Consider the following 18,214-nt stretch of genomic DNA (forward strand, 5'->3'; position numbering starts at 1 on the left):
GACAGAAAAGGCTCCATTTAGCATAAACATTTTTCTACAATATTATGCCTGATAAAATTTGACAACAGATATAGAAGTAAAATGTTCTTTTATTTAGAAATCTTTTTCCCCATCCCATTTGGGTCTCAATCAATCAATCAAGTTTTATTTCTATAGCACTTTACAACAGTTTTCACTGAACCAAAGTGCTTTCCAATAGCACCAGCTAGAGATAAAATAAAAAGAAAAGTACGAAAAACACAATAAGAGCATCCAAAATAGAATAAAAATAGACAAAAAAGTGTCAAAGCAATTATGTGCAAAAAGCTGCCCTGAACAAGTATGTTTTTAACTTAGCTTTAAACAGAAGCAAGCTATTAATGAACCTCAGTTCAGGAGGTAATGCATTCCACAACTTAGGACCTGCTACTGCAAAAGAACGGTCACCCCATTGTTTGGACCTGGACCTGGGAATCTCAAGAAAGGTCTACAGCTTTTCAGATAAAGATTTGCAATCATTTGCTTTGAATAAAATGTGAAGAATTAGCAATGACAAGAAACTGACTTATAAATGATTAAATATATACAGAATGTACAGAAACTTTATTTTCCGTGATTTTAGAACAAACTCCTGAATTTAAGCATGCTGTGCTGCTGAAATGATTTTTTTCATACACAAACACACCGCAGTTCAGGTCCAAAGTGATCAAAATGCAGGTGTCTATTACCCAGGAATAAATGATTATTTATAAGAAAAGGTGGTGAGTGAACAAACCATTCTGTGTTTTGTAAGCAGCTTATATCCTCCTTGACAGCATTGTTGTTGTCATCCCGACAGCTGCGCTTCATCCTCATCTTCTGTCGCGTTCGGCTGGAACATACACAGTTGGAGCCCCTCATTATTTTTACTGTCGCTTCGTTCATCAGAAACTTCCTCATCTTCTTCAAAAACAATCGATATGTCACTTAAATCTTCGCTATAATCGTCCACTATGCCTTCGTTGTCCGTGTCTGCCGTGTTGGTAAACAGAACACATGACATCACATAGCCAAGTGCTTGCTCACAGGGGGTCGTTTTGACCGTTGGGGTTTTACATAATTATTGTATGGCCTTGCCTTACAATATAAAGCGCCTTGGGGCAACTGTTTGTTGTGATTTGGCGCTATATAAAAAAATTGATTGATTGATTGATGTGTACATCCAGACATGTCTGTGAACAAGACAACTGAAAACCGGCTACAAACCTGGTGGTAATATTACTTGGATAGATATCTAGAGGTTGTTAGATTTTGGAGTAGTTTGGTCAATAGTCAAGATCAACATTGTTTAAAAAATACCCTTTTTGTACATCTCAACAAGAAAGAAGCGTGAATGGATCATCTAACGCATATATCCAACAAAATATTTGTGATTGGTATGAATCAATAATGAAGTCACACAGAAGTTATGATGACGTCATACATAATCACAAACACCAGTACAGTACATGTGTATTCACTTGTACATTTATACAGTTGTATGTAAAAGTTTGTTCACCCCTGATGATTTCCATCTTTTTCCTTTATAAATCATTGGTTGTTTGGATCAGCAATTTCAGTTAAATATATCATATAGCAGACAAACACAGTGATATTTGAGAAGTGAAATGAAGTTTATAGGATTTACAGAAAGTGTGCAATAATTCTTTAAACAAAATTAGGCAGGTGCATAAATCTGGGCTCCCCAGCAGAAAAAAATACATCAATATTTAGTAGATCAGATGCAGAAATAACAGCCTCTAAACGCTTCCAATTAGAGTCTGGATTCTGGTTGAAGGTATTTTGGACCATTCTTCTTTACAAAGCATCTCAGGTTTGTTGGTTTCCGAGCATGGACAGCCCGCTTAAAATCACATCACAGATTTTCAATAATATTCAGGTCTGTGGATTGAGATGGCCATTCCAGAACATTGTACTTGTTCATGAATGCCTTAGTAGATTTTGAGCAGTGTTTAGTGTCGTTGTCTTGTTGAAAGATCCAGCCCCGGAGCAACCTACCTTTGTCACTGATTCATGAACATTGTTCTCAAGAATCTGCTGATATTGACTGGAATCCATGTGACCCTCAACTTTAACAAGATTCCCAGTACCTGCACTGGCCACACAGCCCCACAGCATGATGGAAACACCTCCAAATTTTACTGTAGGTAGCAAATGTTTTTCTTAGAATGCTGTGTTCTTTTTCAGCCATGCATACCACCCCTTGTTATGTCAAAATAACTCAATTTTAGTTTCATCAGTCCACAGCACCTTATTCCAAAATGAAACTGGCTTGTCCAAATGTGCTTTAGCATACCTCAAGCAGCTCTGTTTGTGGCATGTACACAGAAAAGGCTTCCTCTGCATTACAGCATCTCTTTGTGCTGTAATGTCCTTGTCTCTTAGTTGAACGATGCACAGAGACACTATCTGCAGCAAGATCATGTTGTAGGTCTTTGGAGCAGGTCTGTGGGTTGACTGTGACTGTTCTCACCATCCTCCACTTCAGCTTATCTGAGATTTTTCTTGGCCTGCCCCTTCGGGCCTTAACTAGTACTGTGCCTGCGGTCTTCCATTTCCTGACTATGTTCCTCACAGTGGAAACTGACAGCTGAAATCTCTGATAGCTTTTTGTATCCTTCCCCTAAACCATGATGTTAAACAATCTTTGTTTTCAGGTCATTTGAGAGTTGTTTAGAGGCTTCCATGTTGCCACTCATTAGACAAGATGCAAAGAGGGGAAACATTTGCAAATGGCCACCTTAAAAACCCTTTCTCATGATTGGATTCACCTGTGCAAGGAGGTCAAGGGTCAATGAGCTTACAAACCAATTTTGTGTTCCCATAATTAGTGCTAAATGTATTCAAATCAATAAAATGACAAGGGTGCCCAAATTTTGCACCTGCCTAATTTTGTTTAATTATTGCACACTTTGTGTAAATACTATAAACTTCATTTCACTTCTCAAATATCAGTGTGTTCATCTGCTATATATTTAACTGGCATTTCTGATCCAGACAACCAATGATTTATAAAGGAAAATCCTGAAAATTGTCAAGGGTGACCAAACTTTTGCATACAGCTGTATTGTGATGTGTAGTATGCAGGGTGTGCATAAGCCCCGCCTTTCATTAATAATACTATATTGTTGTGTCTCTATATATCTGTGCTACAATAGAATTTGTTTTTTTGTTTGTTTGTTTTTTTTGACAAATAAAGGCAATGTCCTCTGTTATGGACAAAATCCAGGAATAAAACTTCAGAGGAACTACAACCCCAATTCCAATAAAGTTGGGACATTGTGTAAAATGTAAATAAAAACAGAATACAATGATTTTCAAATCCTCTTCAACCTATATTCAATTGAATACACCACAAAGACAAGATATTTAATGTTCAAACTGATAAACTTTATTGTTTTTGTGCAAATATTTGCTCATTTTGAAATGGACGTGTTGTGTGGGCCGCTGAAGAGGAGGTACTGCTGGCCCACCATTACCAGATGGCACCCTGCTTGGAGTGCGGGCTTCAAGCACGAGAGGGCGCCGGAGCCACTGGGAGTGACAGCTGTCACTCTTCATCAGCACCAGCTGTCACTCAGCCAACTCATCACCATCTCCATAAAGGCCGGACTGCGACTCCACCTCCTCGCCGAGAAATCAACTACCAATCAGGTAATTTTCTCTGCTGACTCAAAACATTGAGTATTAATCTGAACTGCTTTGCAGCCGTTTTCCTGTGGTGTGTCCTTATCTGTGGGATTGGCGTTTGGTGTGATCAGCGACGGCTTCGCTTCACACCCCATCCAGATAAGTGGTTAGACAGGAGCTGCACGAGTGTGTGATTGGAGGTGGAGGTGCTCCCTCCTTACTGAATACAGACTGTGGGATTACTGAGTGTGCGACCTCACACTCATCAGGACTGTCTCTGTTCTCTGCCAGCAGTACCGGGTCTGACTGCTGAAGACAGCGGCCACCTGGGGCGCAGGGCTTGGTGGCTCCGGTGTTCTTCAGCTCCGTTGGCGGTGGAAGCTGTGTGGATCTGGCTCTTCTCTCGCCAGGCATCTTCTATCGTCGAGCCTGCCCACACGTCACCTGGTGTATGATTGACAGTCACTATATTGTTGTTGTCTGTACGTTGTTGTGTGATTCACAACATTAAATTGTTACTTTTGGCTTATCCATTGTCCGTTCATTAACGCCCCCTGTTGTGGGTCCGTGTCACGACACTTTCACAACAGGACGCCTCCAACACGTTTCAAAAAAGCTGGGACAGTGGTATGTTTCCCACTGTGTTACATTACCTTTCCTTCTAACAACACTCAATAAGCATTTGGGAACTGAGGACACTAATTGTTGAAGCTTTGTAGGTGGAATTCTTTCCCATTCTTGCTTGATGTATGACTTCAGTTGTTCAACAGTCCGGGGTCTCCATTGTCGTATTTTGTGCTTCATAATGCGCCACACATTTTCAATGGGTGACAGGTCTGGACTGCAGGCAGGCCAGTCTAGTACCCGCACTCTTTTACTACGAAGCCACACTGTTGTTACACGTGCAGAATGTGGCTTGGCATTGTCTTGCAGGGACGTCCCTGAAAAAGACGTTGCTTGGATGGCAGCATGTGTTGCTCCAAAACCTGGATGTACCTTTCAGCATTGATGGTGCCATCACAGATGTGTAAGTTGTCCATGCCATGGGCACTAGCACACCCCCATACCATCACAGATGCTGGCTTTTGAACTTTGTGCTGGTAACAATCTGGATGGTCTTTTTCCTCTTTTGTCCAGAGGACACGACGTCCATGATTTCCAAAAACAATTTGAAATGTGCACTCATCAGACCACAGCACACTTTTCCACTTTGCGTCTGTCCATTTCAAATGAGCTCGGGCCCAGAGAAGGCGGCGGCGTTTCTGGATGTTGTTGATGTTTGGTTTTCACTTTGCATGGTAGAGTTTTAACTTGCACTTGTAGATGTAGCGACAAACTGTGTTAACTGACAATGGTTTTCTGAAGTGTTCCTGAGCCCACGCGGTAAGATCCTTTACACAATGATGTCAGTTTTTAATGCAGTGCCACCTGAGGGATCGAAGGTCACGGGCATTCAATGTTGCTTTTCGGCCTTGCCACTTACATGTAGAAAGTTCTCCAGATTCTCTGAATCTTCTGATTATATTATGGACTGTAGATGATGGAATCCCTAAATTCCTTGCAATTGAACGTTGAGAAACATTGTTCTTAAACTGTTGGACTTTGTTTTTCATGCAGTTGTTCATAAAGTGGTGATCCTTGCCCCATCTTTGCTTGTGAACGGCTGAGCCTTTTGGGGATGCTCCTTTTATACCCAATCATGACACTCACAGTTAGTGTCCTCAGTTCCCAAACACTTACTGAGTGTTGTTAGAAGGAAAGGTGATGTAACACAGTGGTAAACATACAGTAGTGTTCAGATTAATAGTAGTGCTTTGTGACTAAAAAGATTAATCCAGGTTTTGAGTATATTTCTTATTGTTACATGGGAAACAAGGTACCAGTAGATTCTCACAAATCCAACAAGACCAAGCATTCATGATATGCACACTCTTAAGGCTATGAAATTGGGCTATTAGTAAAAAAAAAAAGTAGAAAAGGGGGTGTTCACAATAATAGTAGTGTGGCATTCAGTCAGTGAGTTCGTCAATTTTGTGGAACAAACAGGTGTGAATCAGGTGTCCCCTATTTAAGGATGAAGCCAGCACCTGTTGAACATGCTTTTCTCTTTGAAAGCCTGAGGAAAATGGGACATTCAAGACACTGTTCAGAAGAACAATGTAGTTTGATTAAAAAGTTGATTGGAGAGGGGAAAACTTATACACAGGTGCAAAGAATTATAGGCTGTTCATCTACTATGATCTCCAATGCTTTAAAATGGACAAAAAAAAAAAAAAAAACAGAGACGTGTGGAAGAAAACAGAAAACAACCATCAAAATGGATAGAAGAATAACCAGAATGGCAAAGGCTCACCCATTGATCAGCTCCAGGATGATCAAAGACAGTCTGGAGTTACCTTTAAGTGCTGTGACAGTTAGAAGACGCCTGTATGAATCTAATTTGTTTGCAAGAATCCCCCACAAAGTCCCTCTGTTAAATAAAAGACATGTGCAGAAGAGGTTACAATTTGCCAAAGAACACATCAACTGGCCTAAAGAGAAATGGAGGAATATTTTGTGGAGTGAGGAGAGTAAAACTGTTCTTTTTGGGTCCAAGGGCCACAGACAGTTTGTGAGACGACCCCCAAACTCTGAATTCAAGCCACAGTTCACAGTGAAGACAGTGAAGCATGGTGGTGCAAGCATCATGACAGGGCATGTTTCTCCTACTATGGTGTTGGGCCTATATATCACATACCAGGTATCATGGATCAGTTTGGATATGTCAAAATACTTGAAGAGGTCATGTTGCCTTATGCTGAAGAGGACATGCCCTTGAAATGGGTGTTTCATCAAGACAGTGACCCCAAGCACACTAGTAAACGAGAAAAATCCTGGTTCCAAACCAACAAAATTAATGCCTCGCAGATGTGAAGAAATTATGAAAACTGTGGTTATACAACTAAATACTAGTTTAGTGATTCACAGGATTGCTAAAAAAGCAGTTTGAACATAATAGTTTTGAGTTTGTAGCATCAACAGCAGATGCTATTATTGTGAACACCCCCTTTTCTACTTTTGTTTTTTTACTAATAGCCCAATGTCATAGCCTTAAGAGTGTGCATATCATGAATGCTTGGTCTTGTTGGATTTGTGAGAATCTACTGAATCTACTGGTACCTTGTTTCCCATGTAACAATAAGAAATATACTCAAAACTTGGATTAATCTTTTTAGTCACATAGCACTACTATTATTCTGAACACTACTGTACCACTGTCCCAAGTTTTTTGAAATGTGTTGCAGGCATCCATTTCCAAATGAGCAGATATTTGCACAAAAACAATAAAGTTTATCAGTTTGAACATTAAATATCTTGTCTTTGTGGTGTATTCAATTGAATATATAGGTTGAGAGGATTTTCAAATCATTGTATTCTGTTTGTATTTACATTTTATACAATGTCCCAACTTCATTGGAATTGGGGTTGTATGTAAGGAAGTAGAATTCTGTTGGAGAGGAGGTCCATAATTTGACTGCAGAAAGAGTTACAGACTCTTCACCTTTAAAAATGCTAAACAGAAGTAAATATGTTGAGATTGTAGGTCAAACTGCAAGCCTGAAGATGGTTTTTGGGAACGGAAGCGGGTTAGGTGGGGGGACCCGAGGCCAGATGAATACCGGGCTTTGTAAACAGCACTCAAAGTACACAGAGAAAATGACAGGAGTTTGCCTAGTTCCCCTTTTTTCCTCTCCTGCAGTTTGCCGAGGCGCCATGTTTGGCTACGCCACATACACACACACGACTGCGCGCATATAGGCACTCTCTGTGCAGAATTACTTTTAGAAGTGCGTGTTAGTCCGGCTCTCGTGCAGGGTTTTATACAAACAATGTCTTTCAGACTTACACACAGATATTTTCACATGCACACTCAGATCCTGCATGTCTGCGTGCACATCCCCAAATTCCCAGCAGTGAAAAACAGTGGGAAAAGTATTGCGTTAATTTCAGTGACTGGAACTAAGAACTCTGTGTTCAAGGTGTTGGTTTAACCATTCCTTGAACCTCTCAGTCAACCACACTAAAAATATAAACGGCTCCATTTTCCACTCTGTTCTGTGTCTCAAACAAGAGCCGCTTCAAGTGTGTCGGTTTATTTTCGTTAAGGCTCCGTATTTTTCTCTGTGAACATATTTGTTCACAGGACTTGACCTCAGTTTAACACTGTCATGTGACATCACCACCAACTGAAATCCAGGAAGGCCACTGTGTGTACTCTGGGTTGTGGTCAGGATTTTGCGAGATGTTGCACATAGCAGCGCTCCCTTGTCATCATTGAGATCTTTTTGAAAAGAAAATGACTCCTTTAACCACTATAACTCACCTATTCATCCTGGCTCTTCTTCCTGTATGAGCTCCACCTGATAATAATCATGATGTTTGTGCTCAAGCCTGGATCCCCATTCTGTAGAAATACAGTAGTCATATTTAACAGATCAATGCCAGCCAGGTGTGTTTATGACTAATAAACAACCCCAAAATCAGAGAAAGTTCAGGCTATATTAAAAATTGGGACCAAAAAAAAAAAATTTAAAAAAAAAATACAGTGATCCTCACATTTACACTGAGTGGGGAAAAAAAGGAATTGGGCAACGTTTGTCTGTTGCGTTCCCATTCAGTTTCATGGTGGAATAGAGTAGAGAGGGACTGTAAAACAAGAAAACAGATCAGACCTAGGCTTACATTTCCCATGTGCCTTCTGGAAAACTGCAAGTGGAACTTAGAAAATCCTCCTCTATACGAATTCCTGATGAAGCTGTAGAATTGGTGATGCAGTAGACAAAAGTTGTTCTATGCAGTTTCTCCAACCACAGAAGCCTAGAACTTTGTCAGAGTTGTCTGGGTGTCTTTGGTGGCTTCCCTCACCACTCTCATTCCAGCATGGTCACTCAGTTTTTGAGAACTGCCTACTTGTCAGATTTGCCGTACAGTACCATACAGTTTATTTCTTAACGATTGATGTAAATGAGGTCCAAGGTATTCAGTAGCTTGGAAATGTTCATGTATCCATCACCTGACTTGTCACAAGAAAACTGGCTATAAAAGTGGTGATTTAATTTTTATATATAGAAAAAAAAGCCCTGTCTCACCTTTTTTTGGAATGCCTTGAAGACCTTAATTACAGAAATGGATGTATATTAACAAATTAAATGAAGATGACCACAAAAAACATGAAATATTTTGGGTTGATACTTTCTGCAGTGAGACAGAAGACAAAGAAAATGTAAAGATCACTGTTATACCAACTTTTCCTGATTTAGGATTGTAATTTTCTTCCTTTTGTTCCACCAGCACCACTGATAGCAAGGTGTATGTGGCCCAGGTGAAGGGAAGAGCTGCCGCCAGGAAAATTTATGACGCTGCTAAAAAGCAAGGAAAAACAGCCGGACTCGTCGCTACCAAGTACATCCTGGGCGAAATTAGATTTTGTCAACTTTTAGCTTCCAACGTATTTGAATTTCAATTTCCTAAAGAACCTGTGTAAGTTTTCTCCTTTTCCTCTGCAATGTTCCAGAGAGAGGGAGATCGAGAAATTCCGCGTGGCAGTGAGCGTGCCGTCCGGAACTCGGGTGTCCTTCTGTCTCTCCTACGAGGAGCTCTTACCTCGTCGTCTTGGTCGCTATGAGCTCACTTTGGGTCTGAGGCCAGGTCAGCCTGTCCAGAACCTCACACTAGATGTGAGTATAGCAGAGAAGACAGGCATCAGCTTCCTCAAGATCCTTCCGCTGAAGACAAACCGACTGCTCACCAATACAGCCCAAGGCAAGAAATGCGATGTGCTGTGAGGATGTTCTGGAGATGTGTAAATCACAAAAAAAAGAAGCTACATGGGAAGGTCATACACCACAAATAAAGTGATTGTCATGTACTGCTTCCCTGCAGGTGATTCCAGTGGTGTGCCCCCGTCCACGCACATGGACCAAAGCCCCGGCTGTGCTCGGGTTAGCTATACTCCCACTCTGCAGCAGCAGAATAGCATCTCCACCAAGGGCCTCAATGCTGATTTCATCATTCAGTATGACGTGGACCTCACAGACCTCATCGGCGATGTTCAGGTCTCTAACAGTTTTCCCAGTTATGGCTCAATCACTTTGTGCTCTTTGTAACAGTACGTACCATCTTCTACCCTTACTCTTTTTTTGGTTTAACCCCCCCCAGGTGTATGATGGGTATTTTGTGCATTACTTTGCACCTAGAGGGCTTCCTGTGGTTCCTAAGGATGTTATATTTGTCATTGATGTCAGCGGCTCGATGATTGGCACTAAGATAAAACAGGTAAAGCGGGCAGACGGTAATCAACCGTACATATTTGATAACTGCAGCTTGACAACATGTAGCTATTTGTGTAATAGACCAAACAAGCTATGAACACCATCCTTGGGGACCTCAGAGAGGGAGACCACTTCAATATCATTACTTTCTCAGACCAAGTTCACACATGGAAGAAGGGACGAACAGTGCGGGCAACTCGACAGAATGTACGAGACGCCAAAGACTTTGTGAAGAGGATCGTTGCAGAGGGATGTGAGTCTAAGTGTGTCTGATCAGTGATGGTGTCACTGTAATGTTTCTTATTTTTGTTTTCCTGTCTCTTTTGCTCCCTTCTAAGGGACCAATATCAATGCAGCTCTCCTGTCGGCCGGGCAGCTCGTCAACCCTCCATTCTCTAGTTCGTACCCCCACGTCTCTTCTCACCGTGTCCCTCTGGTCATCTTCCTCACTGATGGCGAAGCAACCATCGGCGTAACAGCTGGTGACACCATCCTCAATAATGCCAAGAAGGCTTTGGGCTCGGCCTCTCTTTTTGGCCTTGCCTTCGGGGACGATGCGGACTTCCTTCTTCTGAAGCGCCTGGCTCTGGAGAACCGAGGAGTAGCTAGGATGGTGTACGAGGAGGCGGATGCAGCCTTGCAGCTGAAAGGTTTTTATGACGAGGTAGCCAGCCCTTTGCTCTCAGACATCCAGCTGTCCTACCTGGATGACCAGGCATTTGATGTCACCCGATCACTCTTCCCCAACTACTTCCAAGGCTCTGAGCTGGTGGTGACTGGTCGAGTTAAACCCAGAGTTAACAATTTTAAAGTGTCAGTGAGTGCCAGTGATGCCAAGCAGCAGCTGAAGGTGGAGAACGATGTGTCGATTTCCCATTCAGAGACAAATGGGGATTTACTAGGCTGTTTAGCGGGGACGGATGGAATCTCCAGTTTTGTGCGGCGTCTCTGGGCGTATTTCACCATCAAAGAGTTGTTACTGGCCAAACTGAACACGACTGATAGTGCAGCTCAGAGATTACTGACAGAGAAGGCCACAAACCTCTCCCTCAAATACAACTTTGTAACACCTGTTACTTCTTTAGTGGTGGTTAAACCAGATGCAGAAAAAGCACCTCAAACTCCAACTACTACACAAGCCTCAGTCACGGCACAACGTACCACAGCGGCCGCTAGAGCCACAACAGCGACCACGACTGCTACGACCAAAGCATCAGCTGCAGTTTCCACAAAGAAGCCGATCTTACCATCAAGCGCCAGGCCAAGCAAGGCAAAACCTGATCCCCCTCAACCAAACACCCTACAGCCCAGAAAACCTTTCTCACTACCTTCCACACCAAAAAATGCGGTTATGTCTTCCAAGAAACCAACTACAACATCAAGTCCCAGTCCCATTAAAACTGTCCCAGCACCTTTCTCTGGGAAAAAGCTAACTCCTTCCCAAAATGACTCTAAAACATCCTCTGCTCCACCTGCTGGAAAGATATCCACCTCTCTTCTCAATTCCCTAAAGCCTGCTTCTCCCCTGGGACCGGGACAGGTCTTGACCCCACAGCCCAGTGCCGCCAGAACAATCTTTCCCTCCACAACACCATTTTCAGCAACATTATTATCATTAAGCACCACACCTCCACTCATTGCAGTCAGAACTGATTTTGAACCCCATCCTGGAAGACCCCAAACCCCAAAGCCAAGTATAGTGAGGGCAGCGACCTTACCCGAGTCAAAGAACAATACCATATCTGCTACAGGTATCCATGAACTCGGAATCCCCACCATGCCACCCAATCCGTTACCACCACTCACCTCTCCACCTCAAGCTTCGGACAACAAAAACTTGAGCAATATCATGGACCCAAGCGCCGCCACTCTGGTGTCGGCTACGTTCGCGCCAATGCCCGGTGAAATTGAGGAATCAAAACTGTGGGAGGCAACGGGGCTTCTGGGTAAGTATGCACTCTTCACTTCAGTTTAGTGACTGAATTCAATCCCTAACTGGATATACCTTTTCTGCCCACTAGATGTCTCTACATCCATTCAGGTTCAGAGAAAAGGTGCCACTCAATTCTGTATTTCACAACTTTCAGTATCATTTAAGACCATAAATGTGAGAAACGTGTACAAATTCATGTAAACCTGGATGAATATTAAAATATTTCTTTTCTATGAAATACGAGATATTGACCTTGTGAAAGGTGAGTATGCTTCCTTGCCTTTGGTTTATTATAAATGACTGATTTCATAAAAAGCATGATGTATCCCGATCTCAATTTGTCATGTTCATTTCTTAGACTATGACGCCACCTATGACTATGACATTGACTATGATGGCTGTAAGTTTTAAATGCTCAACAAATCTGCAGTGTAATTGCTTATTAAGGCTTGCGTTTAAAAAAAAAAAACTGCCATCTGTTAAGATTTGTTTCTTGCACTTTCAGGGGATGATGTGGACATGGATTCATTTGGTAAGTTTTTAAATCAAGGTAATTGTCTTTGATAAATCAATGATGTTGGATGTTGTGTGCAAATGCTTGTCTTGGTAGTCCAGTTATTGGTTTCAGCACATAGCAGTGTGGACCTTCCTTTAATTGAATGTCTTGTACTCTCAGATCCTCCACCACGATTGAGAACCGTCCGGGTCTTCTCTTCTTCAGGTTAAGTGTTTCATTTGGTTTTTAATGATGCCCTTGTGGTCCTTAGAAGACTGCTTGAATATATTTCTACCCAATATTGTGCTGTAGTTGATGGCGATCCTCATTTTGTGGTCCAGTTGCCAAAGCTGCATCAGAACCTTTGCTTCACAGTAGACGGCAGAACCAGCGATGTTCTCAGACTCTTGGAGGACCCCAAGAGAGGTCAGAAATAAGGTTGAGTCTCAGACGCAGGCCGTTATGAACCTAGGTTTACATTCTGGGTTAAACCTAACTCAATTTTTTCCTACTGTAGATATTCCATTTTACTAAATAAACTGTGTTAAGAATGTATACTTTAGTTCCACAGTTTACAAAATAATTTACAAGATACTTGTTTTTATTCACTTGGTCAGATCTTGGGCTTTACATAGACCAAGATGAATGGCTCTGAAAAACCATATAGATTAGAAAATTTGAATCGTTAATTGGGGGGAAAAAGAGCCATCAGACCCTCAGGATCCTAACTGAGGAAGTGACAAATGAGTTGCAGCCGTCAGATAGAAATGTGAAACCATAAGATGAACTGGCTCTAGTACTGGGGAAATCGGCGGTGCCAAACAAGCCCCAAGACAAACTGCATTTCTGTAATGGAACATACACTCAACAAAAATATAAACGCAACACTTTTGGTTTTGCTCCCATTTTGTATGAGATGAACTCAAAGATCTAAAACTTTTTCCACATACACAATATCACCATTTCCCTCAAATATTGTTCACAAACCAGTCTAAATCTGTGATAGTGAGCACTTCTCCTTTGCTGAGATAATCCATCCCACCTCACAGGTGTGCCATACCAAGATGCTGATTAGACACCATGATTAGTGCACAGGTGTGCCTTAGACTGCCCACAATAAAAGGCCACTCTGAAAGGTGCAGTTTTGTTTTATTGGGGGGGGGGGATACCAGTCAGTATCTGGTGTGACCACCATTTGCCTCATGCAGTGCAACAATCTCCTTCGCATAGAGTTGATCAGGTTGTCAATTGTGGCCTGTGGAATGTTGGTCCACTCCTCTTCAATGGCTGTGCGAAGTTGCTGGATATTGGCAGGAACTGGTACACGTTGTCGTATACGCTGGTCCAGAGCATCCCAAACATGCTCAATGGGTGACATGTCCGGTGAGTATGCCGGCCATGCAAGAACTGGGACATTTTCAGCTTCCAAGAATTGTGTACAGATCCTTGCAACATGGGGCAGTGCATTATCCTGCTGCAACATGGGGTGATGTTCTTGGATGTATGGCACAACAATGGGCCTCAGGATCTCGTCACGGTATCTCTGTGCATTCAAAATGACATCAATAAAATGCACCTGTGTTCTTCGTCCATAACAGACGCCTGCCCATACCATAACCCCACCGCCACCATGGGCCACTCGATCCACATTGACATCAGAAAACCGCTCACCCACACGACGCCACACACGCTGTCTGCCATCTGCCCTGAACAGTGTGAACCGGGATTCATCCGTGAAGAGAACACCTCTCCAACGTGCCAAACGGCAGTGAATGTGAGCAGTTGCCCACTCAAGTCGGTTACGACGACGAACTGGAGTCAGGTCGAGACCCCGATGAGGACGACGAGCATGCAGATGAGCTTCCCTGAGACGGTTTCTGACAGTTTGTGCAGAAATTCTTTGGTTATGCAAACCGATTGTTTCAGCAGCTGTCCGAGTGGCTGGTCTCAGACGATCTTGGAGGTGAACATGCTGGATGTGGAGGTCCTGGGCTGGTGTGGTTACACGTGGTCTGCAGTTGTGAGGCTGGTTGGATGTACTGCCAAATTCTCTGAAACGCCTTTGGAGACGGCTTATGGTAGAGAAATGAACATTCAATACACGAGCAACAGCTCTGGTTGACATTCCTGCTGTCAGCATGCCAATTGCACGCTCCCTCAAATCTTGCGACATCTGTGTCATTGTGCTGTGTGATAAAACTGCACCTTTCAGAGTGGCCTTTTATTGTGGGCAGTCTAAGGCACACCTGTGCACTAATCATGGTGTCTAATCAGCATCTTGATATGGCACACCTGTGAGGTGGGATGGATTATCTCAGCAAAGGAGAAGTGCTCACTATCACAGATTTAGACTGGTTTGTGAACAATATTTGAGGGAAATGGTGATATTGTGTATGTGGAAAAAGTTTTAGATCTTTGAGTTCATCTCATACAAAATGGGAGCAAAATCAAAAGTGTTGCGTTTATTTTTTTGTTGAGTGTAATACTTTAAACAGTGTACAGCCTTTGTGTCAGAGAAATTTAGTATCTCATCTTAACATTTTTCCTTCATCTTAGAGTAAATAAATTACATACAGCACCTTTGAATAGGAAAAGCTATTTTTTTGAGTTGGTACATCAATGTCAACCATATTTAAATTGATCTATCTATATTTCTTTGAGTCTGAAGCTATATTTGTACCCCTCAAGGTATCATCGTTGATGGACACCTAGTAGGGGCGCCTTCTAAGCACAACATGGAACTCCGTTCCAGAACCTACTTCGACCAACTCACCATTTCCTCAACCACCAGCAGCTCCGATATTATGATCACGATCTCACTGGATGCTGTAGTGGTGGAAGGCGAAGGCTTGGACACCCTTCCTGTCAATCAACAAGGATCACTGATGAGGCAGGGTGTAAAAGTCACCATGGACAAACTTCGGAACTGCTGGATTAATCTGAGTGAGAATATGCGTTTCCTGATTCTGTTCCACCAATATAGACACCCCAACTATCAGCAGATGGCTCATCTGGGTTTCTACATCGTAGATGGTCAGGGGCTTTCTGCTTCCACCCAAGGCCTTCTGGGTAAGTACAGAGGAAAAACCCTCTGTAACTGAAAGAATACACCACACTTACTGTTGTCCGTCTGCCTACAGGTCAGTTTCAGCATGCTGACATGAGTGTGACACTTGTGAAGGATCACCCTGGTGGACAAGCGCACCAGGCCAAGCAAGGAGTTCTAGCCAGTGGGGTCTTAAGGTGGGGGCCAAAGCACATGGCAGTCACCTTACAAGAGAAAACACTGAAAGACACTGCGAATGAAAGGCATTTGGACAGATGCTGGGTGGTGCCAAAGGCAGAGGTGGAGCGACTACTGGGTCACCCATACGAGAGCTATGTGGTGGATCACGTGTAATTCTAGCAGTCAGCTTGGGTCACAATTTGGCACAGTTACTGAACAAGTTTGCACAAGAACTGGGACTTCACTGTGCTAAAGAGACACTGGGGAGGAAGGGGGGGGGATCCACAGGGGCTGACTTTCTAGTGTGGTCAATGAAAGTCAATAGTAAAAGAATAAAACTGTAAAAAAAAAAATTAATCATGAGGACATACGGTGCATTAGTGGATGATGACAGTGTGCAGTCAGAATTGCTGATTTTGAAATGGTTTCAACTCATCTGTATCTCACAACAGCCACACAACGTTCTGTTCAAATGTCTCTTATGAGCACAAAAGATTGTGTACATTAATTACAGTCAGTTAAAGACATTCTACTGATTTTATTCATATATCCCACAAATGTTAATTATACTGAGGCACGTAAAGTTGTAATTTTAGTACAAATGTATATAAAACATGCATGTTATGGACTTCTTGTATTTGTGATTCTTGGAGGCAGAGGGAGTAAAAAGTCATTTTTAACAGTATCAGGTTTGCCATGTGCTTTTTTAATTTTTTTCTAGCATTTCATTCATAGTTTAATTCATTGTATTGTTACACAAGACATTAGGCATTGTTCACATACTAGTGATCAAACAGAGACAGTAAATTTTCTAACACTCAGCTCGATCTATTTCTTTAATCAATTTGAAGGGATACCGTCAATAGCTTTATTTTGTTTTTTTAAAGGCCGAACTGGACAGAAATAGAAATGATACAACCACATGAGGCTTTTTTTAAAACAAAGAAAACCATAACCTGATGCAGAGGAAGCTTCAAATATTTTCAGAGTAAACAGCTTTCCAGTTTTTCCTTCTTTAAACCAGATCACATGATTAGGATGAAGAATGAACACACACGAAGGATGTGCAGTGAGAAGCTTGTGAATAGACATCTGTATACAGACTTGAATTCCAGCTCTGTATCTGACTGTTGCTGTCATCCTTGTGTCAGTACACGTCTCATAAGAGCGCAGACAATCATCTTTAACCATAAGCAAATGCTGGAATGATTTACTTAACAGCAAAAAAAAAAAAAAAACCCACACACAAACAAAAAACCTGTGTGCATCAATCAGAGTATTTTCAGCCTTGAAATTAGTATAACAATAACATCCACACGCCAAATGCGTACCAACGTTGTGAGCAGATACAGATTCTCCGACAACGTTGAGTATTAATTCACGTCATGAGTCAGTGTGGCTGTAAACGGTGCTGCAGAGATGCAGCAGTGAACTGACGGGGTTACAGATTACAGAAAGCAGGATTCCTTCCTGCACTCTTCAGTCAGAAAAACATCAGCATGAAGAGGATCTCATGGAGCAAATCACTGCAACATTACTGCCATCAAACCAACACCGTTTGTGGGAAAGGCTGCAACCAAACAAAAGCAAAAGTTTCTGTTCCTTCAATTTGAGGCTTGTTTGTTTGCTACAAAATTCAAGTTGTACAGTAGAGCCTCTATCCTTAAACTATAACTTCTCATAGGGTTCTTTCCCCCCACAAAGGAATGACACAGATGAGTTGAAACAACCAAGACACCAGCTGGTACGTTCACAGTGAGCTGAAATTTCAGTCTTTGCCCTCTTCACTCAAAAGTGAAACTTTCCAAATGCAAAATCCAAAACATTGCTTTCTTCGCCGTGCACTTCCTCACATCTGAACGCGAGTAACTCAATAGCTTGCTTTCATCTCTTTCCAAATCTTCCACAATGTCTCAATCAAGCCTATCGTTTGCTGGCATCCTTCCCTTTTTTTTTTTTTAACGTTTAAGCTGACCTTAAGACCAGTTTCAACCTGCTACTCTCAATGTCATAACTTCAGTGAGTGAACTCTGCACCAAATACATAGAAATAAAACTCTTCAATAATTTATAAATGGCTGAACGTAAACTATTCCAATTGAAAGCAACAAAAGAAAAATGTTTTGGGCTTGACAATTAATAGCCACTGCTTAGCGTACCTGCTAGCACAGGGAACACAATGGCATTGCAAAGAAAGCACGATCAGTTGACAGAACAGCCCATTTATGTCACGTTTCATCACTTTTTTTTTTTTTGCCAAAAGGAGCAGCGTCTACTGAACACAGGTAAAAGACCAAGTAAGAGAAGACGTTAAAGCAGGGTTGATAGGACAGATGCGTGGAATGTTACAGCCTTCATACTGCAGTATCGTTTGAGTCTATGTACATTACTAATGTGTAAAAGATGCATGCATGCCAACTGGAGGCGGTGAAGCTTCCAGAAGATTCTACGCTAAACCACAACGAATCCATCACATCCGCGCTCGCTAATCGCAATTCTGTACGCTGACGGTCACACTCCGGCCACCAAACACTGATATGAGGAGCGTAGAGATGTTACACAGAGAATAAAGAGCGTTTAGAATCGCTGACGAGAAGTAAG

The 18,214-nt window shown here is 42.2% G+C and overlaps 1 protein-coding gene across 4 annotated transcripts in view; it reads left to right on the plus strand.

Annotated features, from left to right (window-relative positions):
- The window catches only part of itih6 (inter-alpha-trypsin inhibitor heavy chain family member 6), a 33,338-nt gene extending 16,826 nt beyond the window's left edge, over positions 1–16,512 (plus strand). For 2 of the 4 annotated variants that reach the window (XM_034173371.1, XM_034173372.1), the window contains exons 3-16: positions 8,980–9,090; positions 9,203–9,450; positions 9,571–9,743; positions 9,847–9,963; positions 10,041–10,212; positions 10,298–11,905; positions 11,981–12,013; positions 12,137–12,154; positions 12,251–12,292; positions 12,398–12,424; positions 12,569–12,613; positions 12,701–12,814; positions 15,077–15,457; positions 15,529–16,512. In XM_034173371.1, coding sequence (XP_034029262.1) covers positions 8,980–9,090; positions 9,203–9,450; positions 9,571–9,743; positions 9,847–9,963; positions 10,041–10,212; positions 10,298–11,905; positions 11,981–12,013; positions 12,137–12,154; positions 12,251–12,292; positions 12,398–12,424; positions 12,569–12,613; positions 12,701–12,814; positions 15,077–15,457; positions 15,529–15,788 — 3,349 coding nt within the window. In that variant the 3' untranslated portion in view covers positions 15,789–16,512. Of the gene's footprint in view, positions 1–8,979; positions 9,091–9,202; positions 9,451–9,570; positions 9,744–9,846; positions 9,964–10,040; positions 10,213–10,297; positions 12,103–12,136; positions 12,155–12,250; positions 12,293–12,397; positions 12,425–12,568; positions 12,614–12,700; positions 12,815–15,076; positions 15,458–15,528 lie in introns of those variants that run through there. The other 2 variants (XM_034173373.1, XM_034173374.1) reach the window with 2 other exon arrangements.
- Positions 16,513–18,214: the final 1,702 nt, after the last annotated feature.

The sequence above is a fragment of the Thalassophryne amazonica genome, chromosome 6, assembly GCF_902500255.1.
Source record: "Thalassophryne amazonica chromosome 6, fThaAma1.1, whole genome shotgun sequence".
Classification (NCBI taxonomy): domain Eukaryota; kingdom Metazoa; phylum Chordata; class Actinopteri; order Batrachoidiformes; family Batrachoididae; genus Thalassophryne; species Thalassophryne amazonica.